The sequence below is a fragment of the Rhyacophila brunnea genome, unplaced genomic scaffold (assembly GCF_057557595.1).
Source record: "Rhyacophila brunnea isolate RB1 unplaced genomic scaffold, BYU_Rbru_1.0 scaffold_7, whole genome shotgun sequence".
Classification (NCBI taxonomy): domain Eukaryota; kingdom Metazoa; phylum Arthropoda; class Insecta; order Trichoptera; family Rhyacophilidae; genus Rhyacophila; species Rhyacophila brunnea.
The window spans coordinates 22,329,364-22,349,334 of record NW_028233339.1 but is presented as its reverse complement, the minus strand read 5'-3'; the positions used below and the strand labels follow the sequence as shown (position 1 = coordinate 22,349,334).

Here is a 19,971-nt window from a genome sequence, read left to right as displayed (position 1 = left end):
ATAGTATTTAATTATTTACATAATATTATGTTCTCATCGTGAACGTGAGATAGAACATTCGTTTCGGCAAGTGACATGCTATAGATATAGAAAATTGACTTTAGGTAGTAGATTAAGTACGCACACTTTATTTTATTGTATTTTAATTAAATTACATTATTCTAAAAATTTCCACAACTGACAGGTATTAACTCTTTACACAAGGTAAACGACGTGTTGTGTAACAATGTAAATAAATTTACTGCAAGGCGAATAACCTCCGAAAAGATGTATTATATAACACGCTAATGCCATTATAATATTATATTTATGAATATTTTATTTTTACTGCCATAATACTATATAATAATATAATAATGTGCATACTGTAGAATTTTCATGTAATTTAATCTATTATTTCGTTAAATTTTTCTTTCATCAAATAATATTATTTCCGTGTTTATACAATTAATAATGCAAGCGCGAATGATTGATAATAATATTATTTTTATGTTCGGTTTTTATTTTGTTTTAAAAATAGAAGCTGCACAAAATTCGTAGATTTCTACATAGTGTGATTTTTTGTTTTTTGTAAAACATTAACAACTTATTATAATATGATAAAGATGGAATTTTATTATGTTGACTATTCCGATTGAAGATGCTTATGTTTAGCAAAAAAATAAATAAACAGAGCATTCAAGAAATATCGTGAACTGTGGTACTGCACTTTTCAAACTAACTATGTATATAATTTTGTATTTTTTTTATTACCATTTGCATTTAATTTTTGACCCATTATCGTGTATTCGTCCTTTTATCATGACAATATTTTCAGGTCAAAAGACGAAGAAAGAATACACTACATACAGATTCAAAAAGCCTTTGTATTTCTTGCATTTAATAACCAGATCGTCATTAACTCATAAGCCAAACGTACTTTTAAAATCTTGGTAAATAGAAACTGGCTTTCGCAATTATATCTTATTAATCTATCCAGTGATTAAAACTTTTTGTGTATTTAGTGCGTCTCAAACCAATAGTTAACCAACATAGATTCATCGATTAAAGTTTAAAGCACCTATACTTATGATCGCGTCCGGAAACTTGTACGTATGCAGTTCGCCGTATCACACTTCACCGTGAAATATTGTATTGGAAATATATTACCGTATATTAAAGATCATCCAACCACTTTGGGTCGTACGATACTGACATAAATTTCATGTCTGAATAAAACACGGTTCTTGTCGGTTTACACTTTACAGGAAGCCAGCAACAAACAAATTTTGAAAATAGCCGATATACTTGAATATTTTTTAGGTTAGGTTAAGTTTTCATTCTTGAATTCATGAATGTTGCCAAAAGCAGCTATGAAAATGAAATTAATGTTCATATTAAATTTAATAAAATTGGAGACCGTATAGTGTACGAACATCTCTTTCTGATAAGAAAGCTCACGGTGAACTGTACCACGGTTAAATGTTTTACGTAAAATTTACACGTAACCACTTATGATAGCATAATGCTGATTTTCTTTCCAAAGGTATTTTGTTCCGAGCTGCCGATATTTCTCCGCGAACACCGATCAGGGATGTACAGGACCGACGTGTATTTCCTGAGCAAAACGCTGGCTGATACACCAATATTTGCGGCAATTCCCATCGTCTTCACGACTATAGTCTACTTCATGATTGGCATGAACCCTGCCCAACCTAGATTCTTCATTGCGGCTTTAATCACCCTTCTTGTGGCCACGGTCGCAACATCATTCGGTAAGAAAAACATATACCCTATTATTATGAATATTAAATCATATATTGTTTTTGTCTCTCATTATATATTATAGTGTTTTACACCGATAAACATTGCATTCGGCGGCGAAACAAGAGGTGTGCATCCACATTGGGCACCGTCCAGGTTGGGGCGCAAAACTAAAGCGTAGTCGAATGAAAAAACAAATCAAAACTTCTGTCAAGAATCAGTGACAATTTACTAAACTCGTTAACAGTTTCAGTAGCTTTGGCTGAGTGTAGTTTTTGCACTACCTTAAATCAGCAACGAAACAAGAACGTTTATCAGGTTTAGGTATATTATCAATATAATACTCTTCTTCTTCGGCGATATCCACCCCTTAGTCGGAGCATATGGACACCACACGGCACCTCCAAGAATATCTGTCCCTCGCCAGTCTTCTTGCTTCGTTCCAGGTTAAACCAGCATGCCGTAGATCCGCCGTATACACTCTATAGATAGTATTTAGCAGCCTTCCAGAACGCCGGGATCCGGTCGGCTTGAAGAACAGGCAAGCCAGGTTGAGATTGTCTTCTGGCATCCGTAGCACGTGGCCGAGCCAGGTCCAGCGTCGCCTCTTCACTCTCAGCGTAATGAGAGGCTGCTTAGTGCGTTCCCTTATCTCCTCGTTGCTCCTAAAGTCATACCCTTCTTGGAGGCGCCGCGTAGTGTCCATATGCTCCAACTAAGGGGCGGATATGGTCGAAGAAGAAAAAGAATAAGGATGTGATTCTAGAAGAGACGCGTTGATATTTTTACTAGATACATTTGGTAGTTGTCATTTTTATTTTATTTTTTACCGTTTTGGGCCTTTAATTCTGCCAGTGCCTCGAGCCTCCATATCCTTAAACACGTCGCTGACTCTGCATATATTATGACTTCTTATATGTATCAAACAAACGTTTTGACTAAAGAAAATTTGATATAGTGATAGAGTTATAGATATATAGATATGGTGATAGAGTTAGTACAGACACGAACGTTTTGCTTTGCAACTTATTTGATAGCATTTTGTAACTGTACAAAAGTCAACCTGCATCGGTTACATCGAATATATTTTAAAAATAAACATGTTGATTGCTGTTTTTTTGGTTGCATACTTATTTTTATTTGTGATTTCGTATAATATTTGGTCATCTAAATATTCAGTTCATTGTATAAAAATCTTATTTTAGGCTTATTCTACATAAAGTAGCTAAACTGTCAAATTTAAGTTCTTCGCGGGTTTCCCAATTAAGGTGTACATAATGCTATAACACATAATGTGTAAATAGATTACAATAAACATTCATAACATTAATAGTATTATATCTACTATTACATAGGAATGTACTTGACATTATTATATAATTTATGTTATGTATCGAAATAATTCAGGGTTAATGAATTTAATATATGGCGATTTTAATATATTACAGGTATTTGTGATAAAAATATTAAAATACAAATCGCCTGAAAATTATTAGCTTTTTGCATTCACATAAAAATTGTAGTCACAGTCTAGTATTTCCAATAATACAATCATTCATGGTCCCCACAAGGGGGGCTAACAGGATTCTAGCCTGGCGGCCCGGAAGGTTGATCAGATGAGTGAGATAAACACACATCACGAATTTGTTTTAATAGTAAAAAAAGTCACCTGCGGCGCTATTATACGTCATGGCCATTAACATTTTAAATTACATGATTGTGCAATGTAATTTTTGATTATTGTGCATCGAGTATCTACAACTTCATGATTAAAGTAGGTGTATTACAAATTGAAAAAAATAGCGATATGTAGGGGGTCCGCCAAAGATCCTAGCCTGAGGGCCGACTTCGGGATGTGGGGGCCATGCTATCATTAATATGTATAGCAATATGTATAGTAATAATATGTATAGTAATAGTATAGCAATAAATTATGGAATTAAAAAAAACACATTTTATTATCTCTATGTGTAGTTAAGATTGCCAGGTTTAAAAAAAATATAATCTTTAAAAAAAATGTTAAAATTAATTTAATGTTTTACTGAAGTTCATTTATATATACGAGTATACTACCAAAATATATTGTAATTGTAGAGAAAAACTACAGGATTTTATAACTTGCCACTCAATATCAAAGAATCTATAATTATTCTGATTATTAATTGATTTGAAAACCTGCCAACTAACCTTGTAAAAGCTCATATTATGTGTTATATAATAAGTGACTTTCTATCGATATACTAGTGACCTTTAAATTTCAGAAAATTCGCAAATACCGATGTGGGTTTTAATTTTATTACCTATACCAGGTAAGGCCAAAATTTAGGTCGCGTTCAAGAAAAATTATTTTCAGAATGTTATCGAAATACATTTTTATATCAAATTCAAATTATGAAAATTGGCAATTCAAGCAGCATTGGCAGATACACAATAATTTATTTTTCGTGAGTACTTTTGTAGCTTTTGAAATGTGTTTGGGTTTTTTATTAAATTCAATATATTATAACTTATAACCAATTGTTACGTCTACGTTACGAGTTATTAATGTTGTGTTACTATTCAGAAGTGTTGACATGATACATCAACGACGGAAAATATAAATAATAAATCTTCGGTTAAAAATAATGTTCTTCAAATCACTCATCACTACAATCGTTTTTCGCCCGAGGATGTAAACCCACGTGTTTAATGACAAATACATATATTTAAGTTAAAGTAGCAGTTAGTGATTATTATGTACCAAAATATTCAAAATTAAATGACGGTAAGGCCGGTTTCAGACGGGACACCGGTGTCGCGCTCGTATATAATAAGGAGTCCTTTGTATTCGAATAAAAGGGTCTTTGTATTGTGTTTATGAACGCCCCGAGCTAATGATTCAAAACGCGTATGGTATACTTTTCCGTCGGCCGCTATATTCTCAAGCCGCCGATACACATGTTTTTATGGCCGCAGCCAGTTTTATGTTCTAATTTATATCGCGAAATTATGCGTTGACTCATTAGCTCTGGGCGTTCATAAACATAATACAAAGGCCCCTTTATTCGAATACAATGGCCTCCTTATTATATACGAGCGCGACACCGGTGTCCCGTCCGAAACGGGGGTAAGACAATAAAAGTTCAAGATTTCACACTATATAATATTATTTTATATTAATGCACTAAATTTATGTTCTTTATGAGTGTTTGTTTTCGAGTACACTGTCATAGTTCTTATTCTGTTTTATATTATACTATAATAAATATATGGTGGACCGCGTCACCAGCATAATTATAAAAAGTAGCTTTTGGCCTGCAAGCTTGCTAGGCCTGATCTATACGAAATGTCACACGTTTTACGACATTTTGGTAACTTGAATTGATATTAATGAAAATTAAATTTTTGCTATACCACGAATTCCACGGCAGGCCGTTAATATATTCAGCCGTTAAAATTATTGCAACTTATTAAAGAACTGCAATTTATTCGGTCGCTTTTACTTGTAGGGATGCTGCTGTAATACCTATATATTATACACCTACTAAATGTTTGGGTTTTGTAACATATTGCATTCTGGCGGGTGGCCGATGAAGTAGTATCGTGTCTTGTGTTGCAGCGTGGTAGTTCTGAATTTATATACTTAATCTAAAAATATTTATATAATATAAACAATTTAATCTTTACAAAAGGAACGATATAAGTAAAATTTGTCACATGATTGCACAAGACATGTCTTCAACTTCATAATATTATATTATTACATATATTATATTTGTTGATTATTTCTGGGCATACTCTGCATCTACGGCATCTATGGACTACACGCCACTGATAGGTACCTACTGTAGATTTATAATTACTGCTATATTATATTCGCTTCACTCACTCAGATGGATTTGTTGTAAAGCATGAATACTTAATGAATAATACATAGAAAAAATCATAAAATCTCAACTATGTCTATCTAACATCTGTCTTAGCCGGCTCAATTTTCATTTGACTAGCATCAAGTAGAGTAGTTTGCGTGGCAAAGTCCTTACAGAAACCTTGATAGCAAATGCGAGGTATCCATAAAGGCATCTAGGAATAAAAACCCATGGTGGCCTACTTAAATGCTGAAGTTTAATGCATGGAGTTAAATGCCCGAATGGATGAAGTTAAATTAATATGCTCGTCTCTAAATCTTTGAATCGCTGAAAGCGGCTGATAAAAATTCATATGGTTTTGGTGTGTATTGCTACGTATTGTTCAAATTTTTACCTCTTAATATCCATTTACAGTAACGACTACGAGAAGAGGAGCGAGTGGTTTATAAAATCATAGACAAAAATGCACACGCGGAAGTATTTAAATCCATCTCGGGGAAACGAATCAATGATTCTCCGTACACAAAAAGGTTAAAATAATATCTTCTTAATTATTATAAGACAGTTGTCCAAGAATTAAAGAGCTTTATTCATTTTTGGCAACGCGGATGTTATTTCTCAAAGTTCTGGCGTGTACTGTAGACTTCCCTCTCCAGAACGAGTGGCGAGCCGGCTCGGTAGCTGCTTCAGTATGACCTTTGCGTCCGTTTGAGATTGACGCTCCGTTGTCGAATCCCGCTGAATGCGAGGGGCATTCAATCATTTGGTTTCTCAACCAGGAGGGAGTCCACCGTGTTGAAATCCATCATCGTCTCAGATCCAATTATGCTAGTGTGATGAACTAGCAGAATGTCAAGAAGTAGTGTACTGTGTTTTCGAGTGGTAGAACGATTCTTCATGATGAGGAGGGGAGAGGAAGAAGGTCCTCAATTGGTGACGTTTTGTTGAAGCAAATCAATGATAAATTTCGTGAAGATCGCTGTCTGACAGTCCGTGAGCTCGTAATTTTGATTCCAGACGTCTACCATACAAACGATTTTGAGGGGAAAATTGGGGTATGAAAAGGTGTGCTCATTGGGTGCCCAGAATGCTGAAGGAAGCTCACAAAGAAAATCGTGTGAAAAGCGCTAAGGTGAACCTTTTGGACTCATTCAAATGGGATGTCCTCCATCATCATGCTCATGGCCCTGACCTGGCGCCGAGTTATTTCCATTTTTTTCTTCGCCTCAAGCAACATTTCGCCAGAAAACGCTTCGAGATCGACGAGGATGTGGGGGAAGACGTGAAAACATTTTTGAAGACCGCGGCGGCGGACTTGTACGACAAGGGAATCAAGGACCTAGTGCCACGACTCACTAAGTGTATCGATCACAACGGAGATGACGTCGAAAAATAGTGGGGATATGTATCTAAAATTTCATATGCTTTTTTATAAAAATAAATCTTTCCTGATTTTTAAAATAATTAAGGTCTTTAATTTTATTCTTGGACAACTCTCGTATATTCATATCCATGGGTTTAATTTTTAAGTAATTTCACGGAGTGGTTTTGTTTTAATATAATTATCGTATTGTAAATCCCGTTTGCAATCCCACGCCACGACTTCGCATGGTGTCGTTTACACGCGAGGCTTGTGACATTGCTCACCAGACAGAGAAAGATCTGAGAATCCAAGACACCACTCAACACTCAACACCCAGCAGCAAATAGTTTCACATCAACAGACATCAGATGAAACAGGGTCGAATTCAGGTACAGAGCTGACACTACGTTAGTTTCGGGGGCATCAAACCTGTAACGGGAGCGATAACGACACTGCAAGAATTTATCATATTAAAAGAGTGCGAGATAGTAAATGAATTATAGTTTTAATTACCTAGTTTAAACGTAGTTGCAATTTTATTGTCTTTGTTGAGAATGTAGATATTTAAAATTTATATAACCACGAAATTTCATTACCTACAATGATATTGAGAACAAAACATTCTTAATAACTCATTATTTTTTCGCCAGTAATATATTATTAGTATCATTATCATCGACACTAAAATTAAATGTGCATCTTGGATGGATCCAACCACTCTACATTATTATGTTTGCTGCAAGATCATATGCTGACAACTTGGTCTCCGAGGTGCTGGACGTAGACAAGAGACATATTTATATATATTTCATTATTACAACCACCCCAGACTTAGCCTTACGGTCCGATCTACGAACAGGAGTTGGAGGTCCTCTATCCTTGAGACAACGCCTTTCCACCGAAGTCAATCTACTTTCAGATGGGAGATGACAGGAAGATCTTTGAACTCTCATTGAGTACTCGCCACGTGCCATATTTGTCGTATATTGTTCAAAAACTCTTCTCAATGGCATCACTATTTTAAAAATATCTAACTTCCTTCCATCTTTATTGATAAGGCCCAGTACTCCAATCTACATATCAATTTGATTCTGATGAGAATTTTATAGATATTAATTTAATTTTTCTTTAAGAGACGTCTTAATAATTTAAAGTAGGTATCGTTGTACATCGTAAAATATCCATTTTAAATATTTCTTCTATTATTTAGTTTTAAATGTGAATTATTAATAATCTTTGTATTATTTTAGATTAAGAAAATGAATATATAAAATTTATTCCACAAATTTAAAAAAGTTGCGGTATTTTGAGCAATACAGAATCTTTTCAAATACACATGGAAACTGGGACTATTTATATGACTATTGCAAAACAATAGTTCGGCTCTGTTGATTGTTGTATTTGATAACACGCGACCATTCGGAAAATGTCGCATGAAAGCTACACTGGATGGTTTGCTGAACTAACTAAGCTGTATTGACAAGATAATTCTCATATTTTCATATCGTATTGATATCAGTGGATTAAACCTGAGACGTCACATTGTTAATAAAATCATTTTCTCTTGAATAGCACTCACATTCTTGATTAATATTAAAACACCTACAGTATAATATGTGTGCATACGTAGTGCAGGTATTTATTACAGGTAAAATGTTTATTTATCTGCAAGTCCAATCTACAGAAGCTATTGTTTTTTGTCAATGTCGCCTTGATTGAAATCGATACGTACATTTATATTAGTGAAGTACCTACTTATAGTACACGGATGGCAAACCTTTTTACGTACGCGTGCCAAAATTTCCCAAAAAAATATTTTTCAACTGTTCGACGTGCCAAGCAGTTTTTTTTATGGCAATTTTTTTTAAGTTTTATAAAAAAATAATTAATTCGATTAAAAAGGTTTAAAAATTACAATCGAGTTATTGATATTTTATCTTTCACCGTATTTCTAGCCGAATGCATATTTTTTATTCATTGAATATTTTTTTCCCTTGTTTTAAAATTACTCAAAGTAATAGTAGAAGCATTTAAATTTAAACCATTCTTCTTTCATCATTGAGCGGTTTTCCATTTTAGAGATTATTTTTGAGGTATAATAACAAGCAGTTATTATATTTGAATGACTGCCAATAATTAATTTCATAAGGTTTGTTGATTGTATATTTTTATGTTTAATTCCCCAATCCTAAGGACCGACCTATGCAATCGTATGTTTACATTAAACGTAATGATTTGCCTGCAGTTTTTTATACAATGCGATTTGTCATTATTTATGCCTGAATTTCATCGTTTCCGTTTCCGCATCGATTGGTACCTAAACATATTATGAAAAACCGAAGGAAGTACGCATAGCTATGTCGTCATTATTTTTTAATATTATATTATATGTATAAGTAAGTAACTACCAACTTAGGTAAATATATATTTATTTGTAAATTTTTTTTATAAATAAAATATTTTTTAAATATAAGCTATAGGTAATAGTAATACTTATTTTCTCTTCAACATGAAACATTCGCGTGCCATGCAAAATCATCTCGCATGCCACAGGTTCGCCATCCCCACATAGTAATGTTTCTCTAGATATAAGGCCTCATAATATATAATATCTTTTGTCACTTTCCAGTCTTGCCTCGTCTTACATCTTCTCCGGTCTCGTTAGCATTGTGTAGCTACAGTGGTGTCCCGTGGGACCTTGTAAGAGTGACGATTTTCAGGTTAGGTTAGGTCAGGCGATGCGGTCGCTTCATTAGAAAGAATCAAAATCTGTCTCTCCTGAAAGCATAACAATTGTTTTATTGTAATGCCCATTTCCAGTGTCATACATATTGTAATGGCGGTTTATCGCACAGGCAAGATTTTCACAAGAGTTCCTCTAAACGTCTAAACTCGTAAATCCCACAACCTCCATGTACTTAAAACTATCACTGTTTGAGAGTAGATTTCGTGGAAATGCACCAATTATCAGTAAGCTTCGTGTATGTCAATATAATGATTGTTGCCTATTTGTCTGTTTAAGATAGCCGAAAAGAAATAATACAATAGGTAAATGACCGATTTGCAAAAACTGTGTAACAAAAAATGAATTGGGACGGTATCTTAAGTGTGCTTAAGGGTAGCACTTTGCCTAGGCACCTCACTGAGTAGCTACATCGTATAGGTACCAACACCCTACGTATGGTATTGGTGGCCGTTTAGTCGTCTCACTGGCTTGAATAAAAATCATTCCACGTCGAAGTAGTTATTTATGGCAAGGCCGCGAAATGCTGCATGGTTCCCCGTTTCTTTCGGTCATATCACGCCAGGTCAAGTATCTGTCCAAATTATTTGTTATTGATGCCTTTGTTAGAAGATTACATAAACGCTACAATAAAACAGCACCGTCAAAATGTTAGCGTTGAACAGGCGGATTTTGTCCGAATACAATTGAGAGTCCCATTGAGTTGTATGCTACTCCAGCCATTTCCATTTGGATGGCTAGCTCTCTTTGCAAAGTTCCTTTCCCCGTGATGTGAATCCATAACTGAAGGGTAAATCTCACAGAACAGATTAATAAATAAAATTCATATAGGCTATACCAGGGCTCGAAATGGAAAATTTTACGAACCGGAACGCTCGATAATTTTATGAAAATATTAACGTTGTTATCTAATTATTGTACATGTATTTTATAAAAATAAGTCTATTAGATTTTCTATTATATGATATATCTAGCTCAGGCGGTCAAATTAATATTTCCACGAGACGGAGCGATAATTTTGGAGATTTTATGAACCGGAACGGCGCTCCGGTGCGTTCCGGTTCATTTCGAGCCCTGGGCTATACCCCAACGCACTATATTTTGAAGCAGGGTTTTGAATGTGTGAGTGTTCTACGAAAATTAAACACATATTTAATGAGCGTCAGTCCATAAACCGAGAGAAGTTGTCAGAACGAAGGAAAAGCTTAGAATGACCTATTCTTGAGACGTGTTTAAGTTTCTCCTATACTCTTCCACACTCGATATCGGTTGCCTGTTACACCACACTCGTGAGGTATTTCAGTTCCCATTAATTCTGTGTTCCCTAGTAATTCTGAATCGAGACATATGCTATTGCATATTAAGCAGTCTGTTGATTGTACCTTGAATATTTATGATATAACTGTAGAATAACATAGCGATATTAGCTGCACCGATTCACAGTATGGAAATAGTTCTACCTCGGTCAATTGGTATTGACTTCTATAGTATGGGGTCGATGAAGATGATGTGACGATCCGTCATTTGTTGTGAACTCGCTATATGTGTCATCGATTCAGATACGTCATTTTCTATTCCCATGCAAGGATTTGATTATATCGACGGTCTTTGGAGAGATCTAATGTACATCCAACAGAGAAAAAAAAAGGTGCGGATTGTCGAAGGCCGTTTCGTAATCTTCTCGGGAATGAGAAAAAGGGATCATATAATCAATAATGTATGGTATAAGTAAAAAAAACCTGGCTGGTTTCCTATACGGATGATCGTTTTGGACAAAATCCACAACCGTCGTTAGCTTCTCGACAATAATTTATACTTGTTAAAATGAGTAAAATGATAATATAAATAAAATCGTGAAATCGAAAAAAAAATGTGAAATTTGCCGGTGAGTATTTACCGCATTTTATTGCTGGAGTAAAATTACAATTTAACATAGATCATTGATAGTTTTTTTTAACGATACTATTATAAAATAAAATATTCATTCAATAAAATACAGATAGGTAGACCGGTACAATGTTGAATATTATTCAATACATTTTTAATTTATGAAAACAGTGCGATATTTTTGTAATCACCTATGAAATTATTTACAATTTTCAATATATACTTCAAAATACTTATATCAAAATATTTATTGTAATTGTCCAGGTAAACTATAAGACTTCTGTATTATAATAGGCGGTTCAAGTAGTGTTTTTTTTATCTATTGGTTAGACGTAAAATGATGTGACACATTCTTCCGTAATCTGACACTGTCTTGTCTAACCGTATTACTGATTAACACGACTAGCCGGACTTACAAATATGATCCAAACATAAACCACAAAATGTTTCACAGTCGCCATTACCTGTACTCGTATCTTGTTTAATTGGATCACAACTTACAGGTATTTTTGTGGTTTTCATTGCTTATGTGTACTTTTAGTAGTCCTAGAAACCAAACAGTTATATTAATAATTTCGTTTTTATTCATCATGTTAAACATAGTAATCAGTAACATTTTACTTATATTCATGAATAAGTTTTATGTTTCCCGGCAAAGTTGTTTTAAATTCAGGGGAGGGGGTGTCTATATCAAAAGAATTAAAGTACAGTAGGTACGCAGGGGAAAGAATAAGAACCGTTTCACACGTGACATCTTTGTCTAGCCACCGGTGTGTCAAGATGCCGCATTTACATAAATAAATGAACGCGACACTCGTATGTCCCCGTCTGAACGCGCCCATTCAGTTATGTGCAAATGCAGCCGGTCGACACACCTGTCACTAGACACAGGTGTCCCGTGTGAAACGGCTCTAAGATTTCACACAGCCACATTAGTAAAGTAGCTACCGTATAATAGCAGCATGGGTTTGGTAAATAGACAATAGATGACTTTGTCACTGCGACTGTATCGCCGTCCAGGAACTAAGCCTGTATGTGAAAAATCATACTTTTTAGATAATAATTGAGATAATTTTAGTCTCGGGAAAACAATCCACTAAACAATGAGTATAGTATTTGGCAGCCTTCGTAATCCAGAGCGTAAGGCGCTAGCTTTTCATCCGGGGGCTCGAGGCTCGCTTCCGGTGAGGTCACTATACATATTCATGTAGTTTGAATATTTGTGATTTTCTCGCTTCTATTACATATTACTGTTTCACTACAATACTGTCATTGGGCCTCATCATCATCGTTGTAGTGCTCAAAAGAATATAAAATTTGGTAAAAAAAAATTACACCGATATAATTGCCATCGGGTAAACTATTACCGTAAGTACATTGTTAATTAGTGTGTACGTGGTATAACTACATTGTAATGATTCTGAAACAAACTTTTTTTTTATTCAACGAATAACTCACAAGATTAATGAATGTAACAATGTCTCAAAAAGTTTTTTTTTGTGTTTATATATTTCTTAGAAGTTCAAATTATGTATGTTATTCGAATATATCGTGTGAATTATTTGTTGAATAAAAAATGGTTTATTTAAACATTAGCAAGTGCAAGTACGATATAATATTTACAATAAAATAAATTATATTGAAGATGTATATTTTAATTCGGCAATTACGGTATACTCCAGTGTATTACGTATATTTTCAATGGAAGTTTTTGTGAATTGAATGTGAAACTTAAATTAGATATAGCATTGAAAAGTTTTACAGTTAACTCAAAATTGTATTTTTTAATATACCTACTACAATGTGTTTGCAGGACAGCGTATTCTTTACATATGTCTATAGGTATGTAGATGCACTCTAAAGGTTTTATCGATTGAAAAATAATATATTTTTATTATGTGCACTGTTTGTTTCCCAGGTTATTTGATATCCTGCGCAAGTCGAAGTGTGTCGATGGCGCTGTCAATAGGTCCCCCTGTGATAATCCCCTTCATGCTCTTCGGTGGTTTCTTCCTCAATAGTGCGTAAGTAAAGTTTGCCTCACCGTTGATCGGTTTATATACACATTCCTACTAATAATATTTCAATAATTAACATATTGTGTAATATTCTGAGCTGGACTTTAATGATTATCTTGTTTTTTAATCAGTGTGACATACATCTGTACATGTACCTACCTACATGAATTTGAACACGGTATGGAGAGGTGCATGCTCGCTAAAAACCCCAAATATAAATATGTTGGACAATTTTTTCGATAAAAGGTCAATAACTGAATGAATAATATATAGTCATCCAGTGGTATCCAATACGTAGAAGATGTCCAAAATGTATACCTAGGCGCCGGTAGATTGACAAAATAGTTAGGTTCAAGTAAGTGGCAACGCAACGCATAACACCGCGAAGAGTGGTGTCAGCTTGGGGAATTGTTCACACAGCAGTGGATAGATTTAGGCAAATTATGACGATTAAATGAATTATGAATATATTTCATCAGAGATTCCATATAACGTTGAAGTTAACGGCCCGCACCACAGCCGGTCTTAATCAGGCGTATCACGAAACTCTACGTTTGATGTGACTAGGAATGTCTCAGGAGTAGTTACCCAAGACTGAGGTCACCATGCACTCAAGTGTGCGTTGACTGAATTTACATGACTTTAAGTTAAAATTGCCCATAAAAGAGAGGAGCAAAATTAAAATATGTTGTAAATTATTGCGAATTATGATACAAACACAACTATTGTAAATAACATAATATTCTTTAACACGTGTTTAGTGTTATATATATCTAAGCCTAAACAGCATCACCAAGAAGGCAACACACTTCCCATTATTTCTGTTCTTTATAAGCTCCTCCAAGTGATTTATATGTTAATTAAAAATTTTGAAAACTTAATAATAAGTAGGTATTTTTTTAAGTTCACCTGTACCTACAACGAATGAAGATAGTTAATAATTATTACCTACAAGGTTTCGTCAATAGTCGCGATTATACACACGCTACATAACTTTGCATGTTAATGAGAAAAATGCGGCTTATTTAAAATATTTTTCATGTTAAGAATGAACGTGTTTTTATTTATCTATAATCTGTGCTATAAAGATGTCTTCTTTTTCATTAAATAATTAATTTTTATTTTGTTTTTATTTATTGAAATTAATCGATTCCGCTTCGTGATTATGCAGCATTCCAAGATAAATTACTACTAGTTTTGAAAGAAATGTTGTAAGGTCAAATACTACTACATACACGACCCATTATAAAAATATAAATCATTGACTAATAATTATTTATTAGTTGGGTTTGTTTCCATATATCAAACCTTTAAAATCTTTTAATTGCCTGATGAGTAAGCTACCTCATCAGTATTCGGCATTCGCTCTCATTATAATCTGAAATCTCTTGACGAAAAAAAATTGGCAAATTAGGTACATAAACAATTTTTTCAATAAATTAAATCCTAGTTCTTTATCCACAGTCCGTGATTTGTCTAGCTCCGGGATTCTAAATATAATACGAAGATGGCTTTAAAAGCAAGTATTCTACCATTAGGCTGTTGTGGGCGATATGTATCTAAGAATACAATATATCTTTACAATATATTTTTTTTCTATTAAGCTGTCTTATTTTTTAGTAAAACTTTTTTACGCGAGGTAACGTACATTTCTGTGAGCGTGAATCTCGCTGATATGAATGAAAAACCGTCATAATTTACTCGACAAACAAAATTAATGGATATAGAATAAAACTAATATTTTGGACGCAAACCAATTCAGTATGTATTTTTCAAGTATCGGGTTTAGTAAGTTATCGTGGTTATTATATTTGTGGTTGTATATTTTGTACATTCTAATTTTAACCAAGAAATTTTCCGCCGAGATTAATGTCCCGTTTACCAGAGGCACGTGGCGAAAAATTAAAAGCTCACAATTTGAGACATTTTTTTCATAATTTAATTAATACATTAATCAATATGTTTCTTAAACATATTACAAAAATATATTTGTTATATCCTCCGTTATAATATTATGATGTACTTAACTTTTACAATAAAGAAATATGGAATTCTGCACCATAAATAAAAAAAGGAGTATAATCACATAAATAATTTGTATCCGAAGTGTAGGATCCAAATAATCAAAGGCTCTATTTTTTTTTGGTTTGTGTAATATTATAGGTCAGTTCCGGTTTACTTTCAATGGCTGTCAAAGCTCTCGTGGTTCAGATACGGCAACGAGGCTCTGCTGATCAACCAATGGGAAGGAGTGGGAACAATTGAATGCACCCGCTCAAATTCCACGTGCCCTCGATCTGGTGAAATAGTCCTGCAGAGTCTCAACTTCACACCGGTATGTCAAATATAATAATATGTATGGCATCTTGTTGGAGGATTATTGTTTTGTTAAAAACTCAATAAGTACCTACATTAATTATATGTTTCAGGATGATTTCTATTTTGACATCTTCTGCTTGATTGCCCTCATCATTGGATTCAGATTGCTGGCATTCTTGGCACTTCTCTCGAGGACTTACCGCAAAGAGTGACCGTGACGTTGTCTGCCGGAACAGTAATTTAATGACCACTACGACACCAAAGACGTAACATCATTATGAATCGAATCGATTTTTTGAACGCAAGGTTGCATGGTTTATATACATTTTATTATAATATGATGATAATAATCTGCGATTGACGATAATGATTTATGCCAAAAGCGTAAAATACGTTAACCTAATTGCATTGGATTATCAGTATCGGATAGCCTACTGGAATGGGCAGGGCGAGATGTGGAAGTCACTATTCAGGGCTTACGGGAGACATTTTCTCGGCACTCCCTCGTAACCCTCTCGCGACTCCCAATCATTGCCGAATACGTTTTTCAAATCAATAATTCACAATATTTTATTTGTAAGTAGGTATATATATATATTTATATATATTATTATTACTTCAAAATGTGCGAAGAATTATATTGACGTATTACTTTTTATTTGCTATATTTGAAATACTTTCTTTAACGTTATATACATATTTATCAAGTATGAATAAATAGTGAATAATCATAAACATGAATTTTGTTTATCAAAAAAATGCCGAATCCATTCAAAGATCAGAATAATTATTCCTTTATAGTGATGAGCAGTGATGAGTAATCTTTCTTTTTACGAGGGCCGCATTAAATAGGTACTACTAAAAAAGGGGTCCATTTTTTAATTAAATAACATGTTTTATACAAACCGATATTTTACAAAACAATAAAATCTTAGTCATTCTTCGATATGTTTTTGAAAAAATCTTGTTCATCGATACTTTATAATATTAATGATAAATTCAAAACTTAAATGTTAGGTATTTTAAATTATTATGAAAACTATAATATTACGCTGTTTTCTGGATTAAAATATAGAACAACATTTTATAAAATAATGAAATTATTGTATATTAGATTAAAAAAAACATAGCAAGATTTTAAGTGCGAGAAGGCTATTATAATTATTTGTATTCGGAAAATTGTTTCTAGTCTATTAAAAATAATAATATATCAGTTAAACATTTAAATTTACCTTAATATAAATTATAAACTATTAATTATAGTACAATTTTATTTGACAAATTAAAACTTTCCATTTAGAATTTTAAAATCACTTTTATAGAGTGGTCCTATATGTTATATTGGATGTTAAAATCAAAATTGTGAAGTAATTTAAGATTTTAATTTACATTATATAATACATTTATATTATATACTTATCTATATTTTTTGTATCAATAAATTGTCGTATTAAACTTTTGTTGTTTATATTATTAACTCCCTTATGATCTATTTTTTAAATCATTTTTAAAATTAAAATTATATATAACATATAATCTTTTTAACACTACAGCAGGCCAAGAGGCTCAATGACAGTAGTGTATTTAGCAATAGAAGTGAAATAATCACGAACACCCAGAATTTGAGAAAAATCGCCTAAGTATGTTGTGATCTCACCTGGTATCGAACCCGGAGCTCCAGGATGAAAGGCCACCACGAGAACCGCCTTTATATGTGTATTCTACACGAAACAAATGCTTAATAATAGTTTATAGGTATGTATAGGTATATAATTTTTGGCAATTAGGGGTCCTCCATAAATTACTTTACAGACATTTTTTGGCATCTTTTTACACCCTTCCCCAACTCAGCGTTACAAATTATTTAACCCCCTTGTTTAAATTATGTTACGGTCACATTTTATACATTCTCTTAAACCCCATATTTACAAACCATCAATTACATTCGACCCCTCCCTTTTATGGTATGACGTTTTATATACACGAAAGGAATTGCAAATGCGCTGTCAATATAAAATAACAACTAAAAAAATCCAAAAAGAAAACTTCATACTAAACATAATCCAAAGTGGTATTTCTGTTAAAATAAAATACAACATTTCGTCATTGTTCTGGCAGAAGACACTAATTCGAAAAAAATACATATTGAGTTAGTACCTAAATGTTCCTTCTTTCAAACTTTACCGTCTGGAAACCTTCTTAATAAATAAACAGTCTTTATTTTAAAGTCATCCTTTTTACGATTACTTAATAAACTCACATGATAGACCATTAATTCAAACATTTTAACAACTTCAAAGTCAAATTACTTAAAACTAGTATTCTCCAGTTAGTGTGTTCTGCCAGAACAGAGACGATTTTATATATTTAACCCACTTACTATCGATGTGTATTAGTTGTATATTGTATTAATTTAAATACATTTTAAATATATTTATGGTACATAGAAATATTCATAATAATATCTAAATATATTATTTAATGCGTGAAATATTAATAATTGTTGGAATTAAATCAATTGTTAAAGATACCAATTTGTTATACCGAACAAAAAAGCAAATCAATATAAGTGGCAAACTATACATTATTTTCTCCAATACAACCGACAATAGTAAATTAGCCATTTTTTACATGATAATATATTATTATGTTATGTAACGTACATATTGTTAAAATCAATAAAATTGAGATCCAGGATACAAATCGTCATAAGCGAGATTCGTATCTATTAAATTTCTAAAGAATAATCATTATGCAAGTAAACTAAAAAATGTAGTAGGGGAAAAATACACACAAGAAGTTTGTATATATATAGTCTTTCAAAATTAGCTCTCCTTATACGGGAAGAGCGTGTAGCTTTTATTTTTAATTAATTTTTATATTAATTTAATGTTATACTTGGATTTTTTAAACCATGTTCGATCGTAAAAAAACGCTTGGGCACCCACACAGTGGATGTTGTATTAACAGATTGTTTTTACGAGAAATTGATGTTGGCCTCTTGTTCAACCTATTACGCCAATATTCTGGGTCCAAGCATACATTGACAATTAACATGTGAATTTTGGTTTTGGAGTGCCTAAATTCAAACGAGCGACGTTATTTTTTAAATAATATATTTTTTTGAATAAAAGCTATGCTACGAGTATGACTAAAATTTAAACATTTCAATTCGTGACACTCAGTATGCGGGTACACAAAGCGCTTAACGTCAGCGGACAGCAGAGCCAGTCCAAAAACAAACATTTTCTTTCTTAACTTTCTTCTTTAAGCACTACGGTGCATGGTTGCAGCATCAGTCCCGTGCGGCTCCGTCTCGGGACGGAATGAGCACTTAAAATCACTTCTTTCAGACACGTTTAAAGCGTCATAGAAAGCGGCCGTGCATATCCACGGTTGTGCATATATGACGGGTGGTGGTGGGCACTATTTTTAGTACCTATATTAATAACAAATAAATGCATTATTTAAATTAAATAAATTTACCTCTATTATCTTGTAGGACATCTGCAGACTCTTATAAACATCTCGTGTAAGGTAAAACGTTCAGGTTTGGCTCACCTGCACCTTAGTGATATTAGCAATAACGACAACACATTAGTTGCATACAACCATTACAACCTAATACCGATAGGCTGACTAATGAACTGGCCCGATTGCTGAACGAAACGTCAAAAAATGAAAGTAGGTATGTGCGCCAAACTTCTGAGGATTTAACTAAAAGCCTATCGTAGATAGTAAATCAATGCATGAGTTGGATACTTTTGTATCGACACAGGAGTGAGAAACTACTGTTGGACATCCATTATGTAGGATGTAAGTAAGTGATTATCGATCAACTTTAGCGCGTTAATAAATATCAAAACGGTTTAGATTTCAACTTAAAGACAAATATTTGAAAGAGTGTCATCGCATGAATATATTTAACATTTTTCTCTTGAATTTGTTGTAAATTTATGAACCAATTATAACATTTATATGCGAGATGAATACATGAATACAAGTTGATAAGCAGCAAGTGATAATTCTTAACACGCGTCGTATTTCTGT

General features: G+C 33.2%; 1 protein-coding gene across 1 annotated transcript in view; it reads left to right on the top strand.

Moving 5' to 3' along the window:
* The window catches only part of w (eye pigment precursor family transporter white), a 40,836-nt gene extending 24,556 nt beyond the window's left edge, over positions 1-16,280 (top strand). The window contains exons 10-13 of the mRNA XM_085957843.1: positions 1,526-1,754; positions 13,503-13,608; positions 15,766-15,937; positions 16,032-16,280. Of these exons, the coding sequence (XP_085813969.1) occupies positions 1,526-1,754; positions 13,503-13,608; positions 15,766-15,937; positions 16,032-16,133 (609 nt within the window). The 3' untranslated portion in view covers positions 16,134-16,280. The remainder of the gene's footprint in view (positions 1-1,525; positions 1,755-13,502; positions 13,609-15,765; positions 15,938-16,031) is intronic.
* The last annotated feature ends 3,691 nt before the right edge of the window (positions 16,281-19,971 follow it).